At 40.2% G+C, this 18,779-nt stretch overlaps 2 protein-coding genes across 4 annotated transcripts in view; one reads left to right on the top strand and one right to left on the bottom strand.

The window, feature by feature from the left end:
- Positions 1-2,887, top strand: part of si:dkey-191m6.4 (rho GTPase-activating protein 22) — a 35,248-nt gene extending 32,361 nt beyond the window's left edge. The window contains exon 10 of the mRNA XM_063482134.1: positions 1,975-2,887. Within this exon, the coding sequence (XP_063338204.1) occupies positions 1,975-2,197 (223 nt within the window). The 3' untranslated portion in view covers positions 2,198-2,887. The remainder of the gene's footprint in view (positions 1-1,974) is intronic.
- Positions 2,888-7,913: 5,026 nt separating this feature from the next.
- mapk8b (mitogen-activated protein kinase 8b) overlaps positions 7,914-18,779 on the bottom strand; it is a 32,486-nt gene continuing 21,620 nt past the window's right edge. For 2 of the 3 annotated variants that reach the window (XM_063481542.1, XM_063481543.1), the window contains exons 8-12: positions 18,080-18,262; positions 15,886-16,010; positions 14,606-14,669; positions 13,118-13,195; positions 7,914-12,642 (exon numbers count right to left, since the gene is read on the bottom strand). In XM_063481542.1, coding sequence (XP_063337612.1) covers positions 12,446-12,642; positions 13,118-13,195; positions 14,606-14,669; positions 15,886-16,010; positions 18,080-18,262 — 647 coding nt within the window. In that variant the 3' untranslated portion in view covers positions 7,914-12,445. Of the gene's footprint in view, positions 12,648-13,117; positions 13,196-14,605; positions 14,670-15,885; positions 16,011-18,079; positions 18,263-18,779 lie in introns of all 3 variants that reach the window. The other variant, XM_063481544.1, reaches the window with a different exon arrangement.

Below are 18,779 nucleotides of genomic sequence, written 5' to 3' on the forward strand. Positions count from 1 at the left end.
GGGACCACTGCTTTAAAGGGCACTTTAGTATTGCAATTCTTTACAGTTGGGGGAACACGTCAGGAAGAGACTGAATAAAGACTAAATAAATATGAAAAACATCCTGAGATGGAAAAAGTTCCCAAAACAAAACATTGTATATTTACCATAATTCCAATTACCATTTTTTTATACTAAACCCAAATGGTATGGTTAAAGCACACATATGCTCAGTGTGTAACACACCAATTTAAGTGTGTAAACACTTAAAATGTTGTCACCTGTAACAGTGAAAATGAACTGTTATTTTCAAAAACCTTTCCATTTTTGCAACTAAAGCCTGTCATGGAAATAAATGGCATGTTTTTTAAGACATACACAGAGGTGCTTTAAGCAACAAACAAAATGTTAAATCATTGGGCTAGAAGCAGCATATTTATATACCTGTGCCCATGCATCATTATTAGTCGTGTCCAAATTCATGGGCTGCATCCTCCTGAGGACCCGGCCTTCGCGGTCTACGTGGGCCGGGTCCTCAGAAGGTTGGGTAGGCCGGAAGTAAACGGCTGTGAAATTGGACGGTCTAGCCTTCTGATTAGCGTCACCGCTGTCTCGGTGGAGTTTAATAAACTCGGCCGTCTGCTCCCTGCTATCTAAAATATAACAGGACACTGGCGTAAATCTCACACTTCTCTTTAATCAGTTTTCTGTTTAACGTTTATTCAGCTGTCTGAAAACCAAGGAGGAACCCACTCGGGGGATTAATAAAGTTTTATTTTATCTAATCTAATCTAATAACTTTAATCTCAGCCAAACCGATTTACTCACAAACAAATAAAACACTGAAAAAAGCCAAACAATAACATTTTTAGGTTGTCTAAGCAACTTATATATTACGTTTAATCTGAGTAGCGAAAGTCCGCGGTGATCTGAAAATGATGTGCCAGGAGTTGTGCCGTTCTCGGCGGCTCTAGTGACCCTCAAGCTCTCGGCTAGCTATCGAGCTGGTGAGTAACAGACGTCTCCGAAAACGTCGAAGCACTTTTGCAAATATGCGATGTCTTGATAAACCGAGCAGATATTTGAAGTTTACACACCCACATTCTCGCCTGAAAATATGTTAAAAGTTTATTTTGTGACCCAAAAAGATTAATAAGAGTCATTTTAAAACTTAGTAGCGGCCGCCATTGCCAGAAACTGGAGTTTGGCTGGGCCGCGCTATGAATTCTGGGATATGGTGGGCCACGAAGGACACACCCGACCCATCCTTCAAATTCGGGGAAAAGGAGGACGCATTTGTCGGCTGGATTCTGAGGAGTCTACGAATTTGGACAGCCTTCGGCGCATCGCTGTGACGTAATCGGTCTACAAATGCGTCCTCAGGAGGATGCAGCCCATAAATTTGGACACGACATTGTTTGGTCTATAATTTTAGTCTGTTGTTACGTGGTTGCATGGCAACATGATGACATCATAATATATTATATATAATTAAAGCTGGATATAAAGGAAATTTTATCGTTGCAAAATTAAAGTTATACAATGCTCTTATAAGGCATTAGAGGTGCATAAATGCTGCAAATGGGTCAGCCCTTGGTAGGTGTTGGCTAGGCAACGTGATGATGTTATTATCTGCTATAGATAAGAACCTTCAGGGGTCTAAGCTATACCTGTGTGCCAGTTTTGGTAGCTCAGATCCAGATAGTGTTGGAAATGTTTGCAGAAAACTGATAGAGATTATGTGTATTATGTAAGTAAGACATATATATATATGTAGAGAGAGAGAGATAGCTAACAGTGGTTCTTGCAGGGCAGATTTGTTTTATTTCCTCCAATGCCAAGAATATCACATTAATATTAATCTGGGCACACGGGTCAGACAAAAAGTTGGGAAGGTAGGAAGTTGTTTGAAATGTGCTTTAGTGGGTGGTTCAGCCAAACAGAAAAAAGGCAAATGTCCGTGACCTTTTCTGTGTGTATTGTGCTTCCACACAGATTGGAAGAGTCTAGTGCTGCTCTGTGTGCCCAGATGGAGCGTTTGGAACAGGAGATGGAGCAGGAGAGGAAGAAGCAGCGCATGCTGGAGATAAAACTCAGAAACTCTGAGCGGGCACGGGAGGATGCGGAGAATCGCAACCGCCTCTTGGAAAAGGAAATGGAGGATTTTTTTGCCACGCTGGGCGATCTGGCCCTCGGTGCAAGGACTAGTGACCTTTGATACACGGCCTCTCATCAAATAGAAAATAAAGAAAACCTACTTGTGCACATTCAGGAAACGTTAAAAAGATGCATAGAGATCAGATAGAAAATTCTGAAGGAAATAAACTTTGACTGTTTTCCTTCTGAGGATCATCTCTACTAAACAGCAAGTGGTCTTGATTTTGTTACGCATGCTTCAAACTCATTTTAAAAAGATGGCCCTCCTGTGATTACTGCAGAGGTTTGTCTTACAAACGGAGTTCGGGTGCCTGGATATGAATTGTGAAACATAATGTAACATTTTATGAAGTGGATAGCACTGACTTCTTTAACCACTACTTTAAAAGGACAATAACTGAATGGATTTTGTGTTAAAAGTGTGCAACTTAAGACAGCGGACTGCTGTCTATCTGTATGGGATCTTAAAGCAATAGCTTCACATTTTGGGAAATACACTTATTTGCTGTCTTGCAGAGAGTTAGATGAGAAGTGTGAAACCTATCTCATGCCTGTATGTCAAAGAAGGCGCTAAAGCTAGTAGCCATTGAGCCTAGCTTAGGGGCACAAACACGTGGCTCTAGAACCATTAGTAAAGAGCAATTTTTGTAAGAAGTTTTTTTTTAAGCTATTAGGCTATTGATTATAAAATGCAAAAGCCTACTGGGCTTATGAACACAGCTTCATAGTGATTGTTTCAAAGTAGGCATAAACATGCTAATAGGTAGCTAAGACATAAATAGCTCATACCTTAGAGATATTTTCTTACACTTCACAGTTATTCTGCTTTGTTGATGATTTAAAAAAAGGGAAAGTAATTAGTTTTCGTTAGATCAGTTACAATTAACTACAATACAAATGTCATTTTAGTAATAAAAATTTAAAACCAACAAAGAATCATTAATAGACAAAAGCTATTATGCATAGTATGGTAAAAAACTTTAATTTATACCTGTTAGTAATAAGTCATTTTACACCTAACAGGCGGTGTTTCCTTCATCATACACCTCAAAAAGCATTTTGGCCCCATACATAGATTTTTTGGTCAGAAATTGCTAGAAATGGCTCGTTTGATAAAGGTAGCTCACCAATTAGCCTAGCGTAACACAAGTTAAAATGGTGGCCTAGTACTGCTTATATATAAAAACTTCACTGACACTTGCAAAGCTAATTGATTAGCATATATAATTTCATTTTCTGGGCACTTAAAAACTAAAATATTAAGAAAATATTAGGTTGTGGTTTTCATGCTAACCCGAGGTAGCTATGTCTAGCTTTAGTATGCATAATGGTATTGGACTTTTTAGCTAAAACTTGGCAAGAAAGCAAATACACTTCCCAAAATGTCAAACAGTGTCTTATACTGCAGGGTCAGTTTAGGCTGTAGAGGAAGCTAGCAAACACTTTTCTGTTTCAGAATTTGAAAATGTTAGTTTCTAAAAAAAGAACTGTAACTTTTACAAATTGACCCTTTTTAAATATCATTTTAATCTTTTAAACACCAGACACTGAAATTATACTAGGTTGGTGCTGGCCAAAATCCCATTCATGTACTTTATATCTTCAAATCTGGGCAAATGAAAGTTTTTGAGTAGCTTATAACTTCTAATTACGAGTATTTTGTACTATTTGGGTAAACTGACTCCTTAACTACAGTGGTAGCTTTAGCAGGTTCAATTTGTATATTGCAACACAAAGGCAGGTTTAAGAAAACTACTCTTTCCAAACAGTTTCTTTTCAGAGGGGGAAAAAAAAGCAAACGCATTAACAGATGGGACTTCTGCCATAGCTCTTCTTTATCCTCAGGCCCTTCCAGTGCCTCTCGTCACCATCGACATGGTTCCCGAACTCATTTGATGGCGAAGCCTCAATCTTTGGTTCGCTCCGATCCTCACTGATGTCAACATACCTTTAATGTACAGATAATATAACAGGTTCTTTTCAGCTTAGCACACGGGATATGTGCCTCAGTACATGAAGGCCATTTACAGTACACAGTAAAATACCAAAGCTAGACCGCCTCAGTTCGCTCACGAGAGATCAGAATGGCCTGCCTGGAAGCCATGTTGATTTTGGCACACGAAGCTGAACACTGCCCTCAAAGAAACAATGGAGTTTCCTGGTTGTGCCTTCAGGGAAGCGTTTTGAACTAGGAAAAATGAAGTGTTGCTTGCTTGTCCACAGATGTGGTGCATATACTTCTCCATAATACATGGCTTTTTAAAAAGACATATGGAACAAACTGCTGATGCTGATGAGTCCCTCGAAGGTGCCAATTCTTGTGAAAGTGAATTGTGAATTGAATGGAAGTTTTGCATTAAGAATGTATCTTTATAGTGAATGTAATGTGTCGTTGATCAAACCAGCCCGATAGAAAATTGTAAACAATAGAGAAAGCATCAAACTCACTGTAACACTCAAATGTCTGCTCCCAAGATGAATGAGTACTACTGAGTTTTGTGAGAACGTTAATCAGAACATCGAGAGGTGTAACTAGTAACAGTCAATCCCCGAAGGGCCCCTTAGGCAGTACAATTGTATGTGAAAGCGTGCTTTTGGTTGGGCAATGTGACCATTTTTTAAAGAGCTAAAAGACAGTGTTGTTATATTGACTTCATTTGCACATGTACACGCAGAACACGATGGTCTAACTCTTTGATTCCAACAGCCTTTTACTTTTCTCCTATGTATGTCTCATGACGAAGGTTAAATGTTTGTTATTGCTCTGCTGATCATCTATGGTGCTTATTTATTATGGATTTCCACTATTGTAACAAATGGCCATGTATGGAAATAAAGGTGACAAGGATCACACACATGACGGTGATGTGCCTGACATACTGGAGTTTCTGATCGGAAAACCTCAATGAGATAAACATCTACATATTGTAGCCGTTAGTAAATGGTTCTCAGTAAATCTGGTGGTAAAATTGGTTTGGACTACTTCAAGTACCAACTTTTGTTTCGTACCGGGATGTATAAATACTTTTTAATGGTATAAAGTTGGTTGTGTTAATATAGTAAGAGGATTAACTTGATTATGGGGTCAGCCTCAAGTGGCCCCTAGAGGAACTGCTGTTTTTGGCAGTCCCCTGTCAGCTCCTGAGGGTATCGGGGGGGTTTTTGACCAAGAATGTTAGCGTTACAGGTGATAACTTAGCACTCCACCTTCTGTTCAAATATGGCCACTTTTGGCCCCAGAATCAAAATGGGTGTGGTCAAATCCTGACACTGGCCTCCAATTTTATATACAGTCTAAAGGTCCCCAACCTTTTTTGCGCCACGGGCCGGTGTATGTCCGACAATATTTTCACGGACCGGCCTTTAAGGTGTCGCGGATAAATACAACAAAATAAAACCAGTACCGGTACCAAAAAAAAAGAGGATTTATTCATAACACACGGGAAAAGACCCATGGAAACCGAGTTAATGATAAAAATGATTTTAAAAAATAGTGATAAACCCTAAATTTCACACCCGAGCTTCAACTCTCGCGGCCCAGGGATTGGGGACTGCTGGTCTAAAGTTTTAGCCCAAATAGCAGATGCTGGCTAATAATCAATCCAATACTGGCACACCTCACAATCCTGTAATACTTAAACTTTGAATGATAGAATAAGCACAACACAGTGAGCATATTTTGATCTCACAGAGATAATAAAGAAGTGAACCTAGCTTCAAAGTGATGCTAACTGCCATTCTTTCAGATTGGCAACATAAAACAACTGCACTGTTATAAAAAGCAGAGTTTTCACTTTTTACCAAGTAAGTTTTTTAGTGGATTTATGATGGCTGATGATCCCATTCAGAGTAAAACGGTCCAGGAAGATAAGTTTTAAGATTCAGCTACTTTGGAATAGATAAGATGCAAGGGTACCTAGACCTGGGGTATAGAGTACGCTTGGGGAGTGTGATTGTGTGTACAGTGTCTATTTATGTCTGTCTCCACGTTGGGTGAGTGTTGAGTACTTGCATATGAGACCATGAGGGTGGGAATGGATGTTTGTATCTGTATGTGCCTGTTTGTCTGTGTCTATATGTCAGGTCGTGTATCAGACGCCACCTCTCTAGGGACATCTCAGGCCCTCCAAGGTATGAAGGCCTATCTCCCCCCACCACTCCCCCTGCCGGTGGCAGACGCCCTCAGACATTGGTGCATTGGTGGTTCTTTGTGTCCGGGGATGGGCGTCCAGGTACGCACCGGCTCACTCCTGGTGGCTGCATGCCGGGGCCTGGAGCCTGGGGCTCGCTCGGGCCACTTCGGGGGGTGGGTGCCCTCGGCCTCTCGGCCTGTGGCTCGGTCACTCTGGCACAGCTGGCTGCCGGCGGAGCTCACGGGCATGTCACTGCAACCCCCCCTGGCTTCTGCTCCGCAGCTGCTGAGTGACCCCTCATCTGGGGCTCCCCTCAGCTCTTTCCGGGAGAGTGGCACGGTTGCCCCTCCGTTGGTCTTCCTTGGTCTCTTGTGCTCTGGGGGCCTCTGGATGTCTGGAGCCTGGATCTCCTCCATACCTGCTTCATGCCCTGAAGGACGGGGCTATGGCCCCCCACACCCTCTAGCAGATCATTACATGAAGGAACCTTTTGAATACAAGCGCGCTCATGCTCACAGGTGTACACACGGGTGCTCACACACACAAACTACACCCTTTTTGGCTCCTACCTCAAAGCACACTGTGCGCTGTCGATCTCACGTGCTGCACAATAATATTCAATATTTAGTATTTACTGTTAGATTATCGCAATGATGTTGTTTATTATATTGCTCTCTTTTCTTGCTTGTTTTCTCTTTTCTTTCTCAACAGGTGATCCAGGTGATTAATATGTATTTTTTGTCTGTTTGTTTTTGTTTTTTGCCCTTTATCACCGTTCCTCTTCCCCACTGTTTTTCTTTCCCTACCTCTCTTTTCTTTCCCCCAGTCATGTCTGTCCCGTGTGTAGCAAGTGAAAATAAAATAAAATAAAAACAAAGGTTAATCAAATGGACCAATACGGCAAGGCCGGGATGGCCCATTTGGTAAAGTAAATCCATTGGGCATCTTTCTTTGCCTTTAGACAATAATTCTGATGGCAAAAGAACCAAACGGGACAGGCGAGAAAAAAAGAAAAAAGAAAAAAAAAAAAGGAATAGATAAGATGCCAGGATGTAGACGTGCATGGTGTTTTTAGGTTCTCATTCAGACCCAGCTCTTTGTCGATGCCTAGCTTCTTATTCAAATATGGTCACTTTGGTTCACAATAAACAGAAAACAAAACAAGATGGCAACTGCAAAAAATACTAGTCACTGATAGTTTACTTTTTTTCTTCCGTTTCCACAACTGACTGTTCACATCCTTGTTTCAGGTCATTTGGTCTATAGCAGTTCCTTCCCAATGACATCACTCAGGCCATTAAAAAAAAAAAAAAATCAAACAAGCCATGAGTGGTTGGTGACCAAGCTATAGTCATGAGTCTCATCCTAGTAAGTATACAGTAAAACTAAATCTGAATTTGGCCATCAGTTCATTTACGTTGGTCATCACTTGTTACTCTTAACTGTACCTGCAAAATATCACAAATAACCAAAAACACACACACACATCAATACTTGTCCTTAGCTGATGAATATATAACTGACCCAAACTAATTGTCTCAACAGAAGCTACATTTTGATTGAAAGGGTTTCATGAATGTTTGCCATGTGTGGTGATGTTTAAGGACAACTACATGAATATTCTTTTATTATTATTGTCATTACTGTTATTATGCTGCTTCACAGTTTGCTGGTCCTGAAAGGTACTTTATGTAGTTACCCCCTGCAAATCTTAAATAAACCTTGCACCACCAGGGGGCAGTATTTTACCAGGTGGTATGTTGAAGTGTTTGATCTTTGTTTTTTAGCCCAACACCACTTTCTGTATCACCCTTTTCCAGGCAAAATGTGTCTTTAATGACTTTCACAGTTAAATAAAGATTACACCGAATATACATATTCTGTTGATAGTTTTAGTTACTTCTGGGAGGATTTAAATGCAGGGATTTACCGCGAGTACCCTTAAGAACTGCATCTGTCTTTATTCACAGACATAGACATACAATGAATCAAAGTGTATTTGTTTTATTTGCAGTATATTTTATTTTTTTCATTTTTTTTCCATTTTTGAGTTTTTAAGAGGTGGCATCATCAGATCCCAACGCATGTATTCTAGTAGTGCACTTCTTTGTGGGTTGCGGTTTTTTGGGTGTCGCAGATCCAGGAAATCTTAAAACTACTTGCATGGCTGGATTCACTAGCAAACATTACAAACCAGCACCATACATATAATGAATTCTCGTAGGTATTGACTCATTTTTTTTGTGTGTTTCTTAACAATATTATTCTAAGCATGTCCCCAAATCAAAAATCTGTCACCCATGTGTGAGTCAAAGAACTTGCGGTCTCTGCATCAAACTCCAGGTGAAAGACTTTGTTTGTTTCTTTGTTTTTTGACGGGTAAGACCAAATACGTAACATTTTGACTATAAACAAGTCACAGAAATAAAAACTGATCTTATTCATTTAAAAAAAATAATAAAAAAAAATAAATCAAAACATGGATTGACAGTACCAAACATTTTCTTTACCTTCAGGAGACAGCTAACAAAGGCTAGGCCCATCACATACTACTCGCACAGTTTGCTGAAGGTATTGCACATTTAGTTCAAAAACAAAAAGAAAACAACAACAAAAAAATATACATATAACAATTCTCTTACTTCTAGGTGAAGTATACATAATGTACAAAACTAGAAGTCTGTTGAAACCGACAAATAGTACACTTTCAAATAAATAAATAATGGAATCTGTTATTCACATGTCTTCGATAGCTAATTCTGCAGGCGACTATATGCAAGAACGGGCAGAAATTCAGCGTGAGGTAGTTCATCAAAGCTGACTTGAATCAGAATGAAAGTGGTTGAGAGATGTAATAATGACAAAAAACAACAACCTAAGAAGAAGAAAATACTCCAATTATTTGTTCCTACTGATGGGCTAAGAAAATTAAGAGCACTTTACAGAACATCATCTTTCTTTTCAGCTAATATGACAATTTGATGCATACCACTGCTTCTCTCCATTAAGTGTGTCATTTAAAAAAGCAATTTTTAGTTTACAACATTTAGTTAGAAACTAAATAACTGCAGGTTGATTTTTTTGTGCTGTATGGGTGAGGCTCCACAGCTGCTAACGCTGTACTTTGTCCTTAAACTTGCAATCTTTTTAATAGCCACGAGTCGGCTATTAAAAATAAAGCTCGGAGAAACAGCACTCTGCTCTGACCTCAGTAAACACTTTCCTGTTTTTATGTAGACGTCATCACAGAGACTGCGTCCATCTTTTATACTTTTATACAGTGTAGCTCAGTGTAAAAGCTAACATTTGCCTCTTAACACACCAGATATTAAGCTAACACCAGGCTGCCATTTTGGATGCTAACTGTCCTGTAGCTCACTGATAGAGCCAGCTTTTGCTTTGTAATGTAAAATATTAACAACTGTGCAGCTAAGTGATAGCCATGTTTGTCTGATGATATATGAAATACTATTGGCTGTGTAGCTAAATGACACCAGCGAAGCTAGTAACATGACATGTGTATTTTAAAAAAAAACCCCAAACATACAAACAGTTGTTTCCCTAATAAATTACATGCTAGCTCAGGAAAGAAAACATGCCACCCTTTGGGAAAATCTGTTTTGAATAATGTGTGTCTGTTGATCTGATAAGTTTGGATCTGATAAGCTTTTGTATAACTAACTGGCTTATGTAATATGTCCAGCTTAGGACTCTATTAGCGAGCATTAGCCATCACAGACTGGTGCAATATTAGGCGTTTACATTAATCTTATTACAGATAATTTTTCAGCTATTTAGACATATTTTATGGTTCAACCTGATTGAGTAAAAACCACTAGATGTAAAGTTACTAGCTGTTATAGATCAATAACATATGAATAGGGTGCGAATTCAGAAACTGACACCGACAAGGCGCTGCAGTGGTGTTAATATTTGAGAAATCATGCCGTTAATAAATGGTTAAATATCTGGCAGAGAAGTTGCCTGAGTGGAGCTACAGTGTATGCTACAGTCTAAAGATAACGTCACCGCTGAAAACAACAGGATGCAGACTGTGTTGTCTTACACAATTTGACAATCCTAGGACTGTAGCATGTACTCCTCTGCTGTCAGCATCCACGAACCACGTGAGAGTACATCACATAAATAAATATTATGCAAACATTTGGAGGCAGGCAGATTTGCTCCAGGAAATAAGCTAATATGGCTAGCTGATTCAATATGGCAAGGACATTTTTTTTCAGTTAATACCACAAGTGTTATGTGCGCTATGGATGTGGCTGCATGGCTCTGCCTTTTTTCTACTATAGTGTCAATCTGCCTTTCCAATATTAAACTTTATCCAAAGCTTTTTAAAATACTAGCATGAATTCAGTCGCAGTTTGCTCATATAGTTTGATTCAGCACTTCATTTTTCTGTCCATCAGTCAACAAATTAAATGAACTACTTAAAGAAAATTACATGTATAAAAATTGTCATTATTCTATATGTTGGTTGCTGTCACTGCAAAGAAACACTTCTTTTTACTTTGATGAAAGACCTTGATAAAACTGCCTCTTCTTCTGAAATGACTCCAACAAATGCATAAGCACCTCAATGCATACGTCACCACCACCCTCTCCTGCAAGACACCGCAGTCTCTTGCTCAACAGTCCAAAACCAAAACAAGTAGAAAAATATACAACACGCTCGTGAGAACTACGACCTCCCCTTGCATGTCACCGCTCTGACATGGAAACTACTGTTGTTATCCAGAAGCTGACGGATAAAATGATCCCTCCTACACGCACTCAGGAATGAATGACAAACAACAGGCACTTTTCCTTTCAACACAAAAATCATATACACTTAAAACAGGACGCTATTATTGCATACAGTAAGAAAAAATTTGTTTCTTTTGACTCTGGTTTTTGTGCTGCTAGGTTATATAGAGATAGTTCGTTTGATCCATAGTTACAGGCAAGTCTAGTTCGCAAAGTGTTCGCTGATTATTACGGAAAAAAAATTGAAAATTAAAAACAAAAACACATTACTAATAATGGGATCTGAGAGTAAGGAGGCACACACCTTTTACACCTAACCGCTGTCGCTCCGAGATGCCAAATATCAACACGTTCGCATGCGTTCTCGAATATCACGTCGCCCTACTTGACTGAAACACATTCCACTTACGCCATCGCCAACTTCGCAACCTCAAACTACTCTACGTCTTACAAAAACCTCCCGAAGCACGATGAAGAACATTCTGAAGTCCTGAATTGATACCGAAACTATTCCGCCTAGCTACGTCCAACGTGTCGCACAGCCAGCTGCAGATAAGAGGTACTTTAAAAGCACTTAAAAATAATACAGAAGACAGTCATCGAGAGGATATCCTGCAGGACCTAACTGTGCCATAACCAATCCTGTAGTAAGAGGTTAAAAAAAAAATCAATCACATGGTGAGAAAATGTCAGCATTTTTAAATGATGGGAAAAATACGTTGATTATAAAGCTTTCGTTAAAGTTAAAATTTACAATGAAGAATGTAGTACTGACTCAAAAGAGTTCAAATAAAAGGATATACATATGATCTAATATCCACATTATGGGAGAGAGAATAGAAACGAGGGGAGTGCTAAGACAAAGTTTGTCAATTAAATTAGGTTTTCAATGGCTCACTGCAAACTTGTATCGAAGAGTAAAACTACATCTACAATAAAATCTGTACAAACTCAATCTACATGTATATGGCAAATTGTAAAAGCAGTAGCTTAACAAGTGGAAAAAAATCACATTGAAACATTTTACAGATATTTCTTTAAATTTTCACTGTTGGCTCATACAAACCGGAATATAGTGAAATGATAAAAATTCTCTGATCATCTCAGGTTTCTGAAAAAATTAAGAAATTCCACAATAAATTACAGCTAGGACTCAACTGAAAAGAAATCCTAATTTTGTTTTTTAAAAAAAAAAAAAAAGAAAAGAAAAAGACTACAGCTTTCATTAAAAAAGAAAAAGATCTGTCCTTTCAGAAATGTTTCAAACAGCTAGCTAGTTAAAGCTACACTACTGAAGACGAGCACGGAGGGGAGGCAAACACAGCGGGTGGGTCTAGGGGCCGGTGTCGGGCTGGTGGTCTTGGATGTGACCAGGTGGTGTGGCCCAGCCCAGAACCAGGTGTAGGCGATAGTCATCTGCAGCAGCCCATTGGGCCGGAGGCTGTAGCAGCGGCGGCGACGGCAGCAGGGCCCACCGTCTCCAGGCTGCTGTCGGTGTCGGTCAGGGTCGGGTCGGTGGACATTGAGGAGACATCGTTGGCGGAGGTGGAGGAAGAAGTGGAGGGATGGTGCTGGTGGTGCTGCTGGGGGCTGCTGCTCACTGCTGCACCTGTGCTATGAGAAGCAGGGATGGGCCTGTGGTCAGTCACGGAACAGCATTGTGCTTTAGCAGCTGATCTAATAAAGACACGGGAAGGTGAAGGCTGGTTTTTACATTTGGCAAACCAACGAGTGGATTCATTCTGAACCACATGCCGTATAAACGCCTGAAAGTATCCGGTTTATCTACACGACTTTGAAGATTCACCGAAATAATAAATAAATAAACACAAACGTGAGCGCGGGTCATGTCAGGACCAACGCTGTTCGCATCTGCTCCCATTAGAGCGATTACTAAAATGAAATCAAAGCGCTGCAAATGTTATCTGAAGGAAAGCATCTTCGTCTCAGATACATTACAATCACTTGCAATATAGTGCAGCAGCCGTGATCGTGCGCAGACGTCTTGTGCAGTGCAAACATATTCACCTCTTCCATTACAAACTCATTTTAAAACCTTCTCTCACATAACAAAGTCCACCAACCTATGGACGCCGGCTGTCCCCTGATGACGCCATTCTTCGTCCTTTCTTCCCAGTCTAGCACTTCTTTATATATCAACTCTGTAACAAACACAACGAAAGCATTTATTCAGATCACTTTACAAACTGAAGAAAAAAAAAGGGTGAAAGACAGTTTTAAGATGAGGTCATGCACAAATGTTTTTCTTCTTTTGGCAAAAAGCTTCAGACTAAAAAATGGTAATAAATGAATGCCCAGTTTACACGGGAACATTTCACTCTAAGGAGACAGAAATGGGACAGTGTGTCTTCAAGCCATCTGTGCGTCACATTTACACTTTCAGGTGTGAACCTCCTGTTGTTATCACTGCTCTGCTAAGACAGGGGAGCTTAAAGATATTCAAAGGAACACTAACATGGAGAAAACGCCTCTTTAACTATTAAAACAAATCTAAAAAGCTCAAGTATTTTCAAAAACCTGAACCTAAAGTGATGAGGTCACCATTTTGCTCAATCTAAACATGTGACTGGACACAAGAAAAACAGCTACTCAGTTTAGTTTTTAAGGCACTTAAAATTATTTTGAGTCACAAAACATGCATATTAGTTTAAGGAAAAATTGGTTCAACTTGTTTTGCTTGTTTTTCAGTTTGTTTTGTTTCATAAAAACAGACGTGATTGTTTTTAAATGTAAGAGTCGTGCTAGCTAATGCAGCACTTACACTGTGTCCACCCATTCATCCTTAAGGCTTAACACCACTAAAATCAAACGTTTGTCATTAAGGACAAATTAGCTAGAGAGAACTGAACCTGCATACATAAGATGAGCATTTTAACATGGTAGCCTGTGGGTATTTTCTCACCAGTATAAAGCAACTCTAGCATTTAGCACCTCAGCATACGCTTCATTTTGTACCCACGAGGCTTCCAAGCATTATCATCCAGGAATATGTATTTTTGTGAATGAAGCAAACAGGCTTTACATTTACCATTTTCACATTAAAGGAACAGTTACGTTAATAAAGACCCAGCAGGAAGGTGATGCAGGTTTGCACACCTTAGTATTTGTGACTAAAAACAGATGACGGGGATTGTAAAGTAACCGTGAAGAATGAACTGCACTAATTTTGAAAGCTTTCGTTCATTTTGCAGACTTAGAAGAAACAAAAACCAAATGTTAATCTGCATTTATACACCAATGAAAATTAGCTTTTCCCTCTTCTCTATCTTTCTCCCAAGCCGGTAAACCTCTGATGTTCTGGCCGAGGGGACCAACGGGGGAAATATGCTGCTTTGGACACAGAGTTATTTTCAGCAGAAAATGAGGACTACGGGTCTGACACTGGAGCATTTATGGTTTCTGACAGACTGTGCAGAGGAAAACATGCGACTCCCTTCCAGAACAAAGATTAAATGTCCCACAGGCTGTGAAGCACAAAGCTAGACCAACCTTATGCATCACCCTGTAAACGGCTAAGTACTTATGACAGGAGAGGAGAGGATCCTTCCTACCTTTCCATTCCTCCACTGTGTGCTCCCGCTCATCCAGCTGCTTGTCTGTGATCACCGGTGGTGGCTGGAAAGAAAAACAGAATAATGTGTCTTTTTACCAAATGGTCACTTCATTCATATCACATCCACACACATTATAGACTCAGGCCATAGCTTAAACAGTTGGGCAGATTTTCCCTCTCCCTTTTCTATTCTTTAACAGAGCAAAGAGAAGATGCTGATGCTGCCTCTTTAAGAGACACAAACGCCGACACTAGTAGCCTCTGATTTATGAGTGTTACCAAACCAGAGGTCAAATTTACAGAAGTCATTCACATACAGAAGGTGTATTAGGATGTCTCAGACTCAGTGAATCCTGAGTTGAAAAATACTGGCGACTACAAGCGGTATACCTCAGCCTCCTATTAGTCACACCTATGGTATTACTACATCCCCTTCTTCAAGTGTTCACAAGGTTTTCATAAAACCTGACCTCTGACCTCACTGAGATTCAAACCCATCTGACCCATTAGCCTTCTATGGCCAAAGGGTAAAAACCTGGGAGACCAGGAGGATGCACAACTCCAGAAAAACCACAAGCAAACAAACAAGCTCATGAGTTATAGTCGGCCTTCAGAACAGCTCATATGATTTGATGCAGTTGTGTAATGGAAGAGTGCAATCTGTGTATAAATCTGCACTTTTCAAGGATGCACCGTCAGCTCTGAGGAATCCACAGGAGACAGGGGAGAGGAGGAAAAAGCAACAATTCGCCTCATTTCCCAATCTGCCAAAACGCAGTCAAAAATCAATCTGCACTGGCTGAGTCACAGCGTTTCCAAGGAGAGGCTTCACATTTGTCACCATCTCAATTTTAGAGACTGAAGCACAAAGACACAGCTTTACAGTTTGTGGTCTTGAGACAGAAAAGGGAGCTTAAAATGGCATTTGAAATGTGTTAAACTTTACCTTTTCACTTATTTTACAGGAAAATTTTCAATGTTCTACAGAGAAAAGCTACATTGCTGCATTCCTGCTAAACTTCAAAAGACCCTTAAATCGAATTTTCCCATCAGCTATTCAATATGAGGGATATATTCCAGCCTAAAGCAAATTATATTACACTTAGAGCGGCTTTGATGTTGCACATTAAGGATTTTTTAAGAGGTCTGAAATGGGTAGAGCTCAGGTGTGATTGCCATAATCAATGAACATAGATGCTATTAGCAGTGATAATCACTTCCATGTGATTATCACTCAAACAGGAATGCAATGAAAATACACGAAACTCAAGTACTTACTGCCTCCACCTCAGTTGGGTCGTACCACACGTTGATATAGGGGTGCTGGAGAGCCTCATCCACTGAGATCCGCTTTGATGCATCTATTACCAGCATCTTTGATAGGAGGTCACGGGCTTGGCTCGCTGAAAGGAAATAATTGAACATAAAAAATATGCAGGAGTGTGCGGCTTGGTTGATGAGATGCATTTCCTGTTGAGATGGGATGTTGGTGCAGGAAACAATGTAGGCAGCAACCGCTTTGAAATGTAAACGAATGAGTATCTGTGAGGAAGGGAAAAAATTCATAACAAAATTTTCGTGGTACCACTTATAAAGTCCTGTTTTTCCATAAAGGAAAAATGCTGCTTATATTCAGCTCCAAATGTATATTTTCAGACCCATTTTCTTTCCTAATACAGCGTCAAATCACAACAGTCCCTTCAATATTCTTTATATTGTGAGGTCCCTTCAATAGTAGTGAGAAAACCCCAACAATCAGACAACCCCCTATGAGCGAGCCGGTGGTGACAGCGGGAAAGAAAAACTCCCTTTAAAAAGGAAGAAACCTCCAGCAGAACCAGGCTCAGGTAAGGGGAGGCCATCTGCCAAAATTGGTTGAGGGTTCACAGTTGAGATTAATCCCCATTTATCTTATTCTGTGACCCTAAGTTTACCTCTATCTGAATCACACTGACCATTCCTTTTTAAGTTAAGGCCTCACTCACATAGAGACTAGTCACACAGAGGTCAGTGACTTGTAATCTACTAATTGTGAGGGGTTACAGGAGTTTGCTTGTTGTTGCCAACTTGTTTGCAAACTTTCACCAACTAGTTGCTAAGCAGCAGTGAAACTGAAGAGATGCCAATCAGAAACAGAGCACATTCAGCTTCAGAGTAAAAGTTGTGTCATTGGTTGATTTCAGCAGTAAGACAACTTTTACTTTCAAGGCTAAAATTCTCTGCACCACATTTTTTCAAGTTTCACTACTGCTTGTTGATTGGCTGGCAAGTTTGGGCATCAAACCACAGGCAACTGTGCCAATCTACTAGCAATCAAAGCAATCGCAAGGAGGTTTTTGGTGCAGTGTAGTCTTTGTGACCATTTTTTAGCCAGGGAATACATATTCTACCCTAAACTAACGGAGGTTAATAGGGGGTCATGAACCAATCTCTAGGCCTGTATGACTGAGAGAATTAAACTCTTGTGATTGGCTACCCCTCCCAAGCAAAAAGTCTGAACGGTACATGGTTAGAGCTTATTTGCTCACTCAGAGGTTTGTACCTGTGATGTCTATTTTAGGGTTTTAACACTGACACACACAGACCTTAAACTAGAAAAAAAAACTGCACAAAGCCTTTAGAACAAATAAAGCCAACTTTCAAAACCCTGCTCCCCGATGCTATCCAAGATGGGAAACTCACCTAGGTTTTTGCCTTTTCAACAGAGAACATGTATCCACTTTTGTCTCCATTTTAGCATGTCAAGGACATCCGCCCTGATTATCGCACATTGTTTCACATTCTGTATGAAACCTGACACAGTGAGTCATCACAGCTAATTGATGTTGTTAAAGCAGAGAACTTGAGGGGGGAACACACTGTCATCACATGTTCCTACCTCTGTGAAGTAACGAGGACTGAAAAAGAACTACTTTGTTTTTGCGACATCTTACAACAGCTCTGTGGCACTCACTGCGAGTGTTCCTGTCACCTTCTCTCCATTTACAGAGAAAGACATGCTTGAGGTGAACTCCTCTTCCCAGAAGAAACAACTTTGGTGCTGCCGGCTTCTAGAATAAGTGGTTAAGCAAAGACTGCCGCCGAGCAGTGATCTTGCTTTGGCTTTGCTGTCAGCAGATATTTGTTAGGTTGCAAACCCAAAGCACATGTGGAGGAGAAGTTCATATTTATACATCCTTGCATGTGTACTCACTGACTACCCACGGACTCATCTGTTACACTTCCAAATGCAAAAACAACCCCCCCCCCCCCCCCCCCCAAAAAAAATACCTCTAAAAAGTCACAGATGATAAATTCTACATTACAAAAGAACAACACAACTTTACAACAGTGATTTCAAGCAGTAAAACCAAAACACACTGTGGCATAACTAATGACTGCCTCATTGTTCCTACTGACAACCATCCACCAAAACTGTTTCAACACTCATTACCTTCTTATGCTTGAGTAAGAATTTACAAGACACCCCTACCTTTCAGTTTATTGTGCTCAGAGTCTGCAGGAAACAGGACATCAGGGAAGAGCTTCTCGAAGCTGTAGCCAGCATACCGTGGCCGGTTCTCCACATAGGTCCTCACGGACTGGTTGAGCTTCATCAGGAACTCCTGAGATGGCGTCCCCAGCTGCTCGATCACCTTGTTCCACTGGTCAATATCTTTTGGTTATAGTGTTAAGAAAAGCGTACGGCTGGATTGGAACACAAGATGCTCCAGTTTGAGAGAAGTTTGAGGAATGTTTGTGACGGGGCTGCATTGATCTGGTTTGGACATGTTCCCCAAATACTGAGCTGATAAAGAAAGCTCAAACAAAACAAAACAAAAAAGAACAAAAGCAAATAACTACAACCACAAATAGCTACAACACAGCTTTGAAACTAAATGATTTTCGTTTGCACATTATTCCTGTAGAAACCTGTTAGGATGGGCTGAGTGGGATACACACAATCTGAAAAAATAATATACACACACATATATATTTCAAACATCTGCACCCTACATAGCTAGACGTCAAGTGAAGCAATGTGAGGTTCACCTGTAAGACATCCAGATGTTGGAAATACAAGTCACACACATGTAAGGACAGATAACACATTCAGACTGCTTGTTCACATCTTTGTTCATCCTCAAACATGAATGAACAAACAGAAGGAGAAACCTAGCCTTGAGAAAACA

The sequence above is a fragment of the Pelmatolapia mariae genome, linkage group LG8, assembly GCF_036321145.2.
Source record: "Pelmatolapia mariae isolate MD_Pm_ZW linkage group LG8, Pm_UMD_F_2, whole genome shotgun sequence".
Classification (NCBI taxonomy): Eukaryota; Metazoa; Chordata; class Actinopteri; order Cichliformes; family Cichlidae; genus Pelmatolapia; species Pelmatolapia mariae.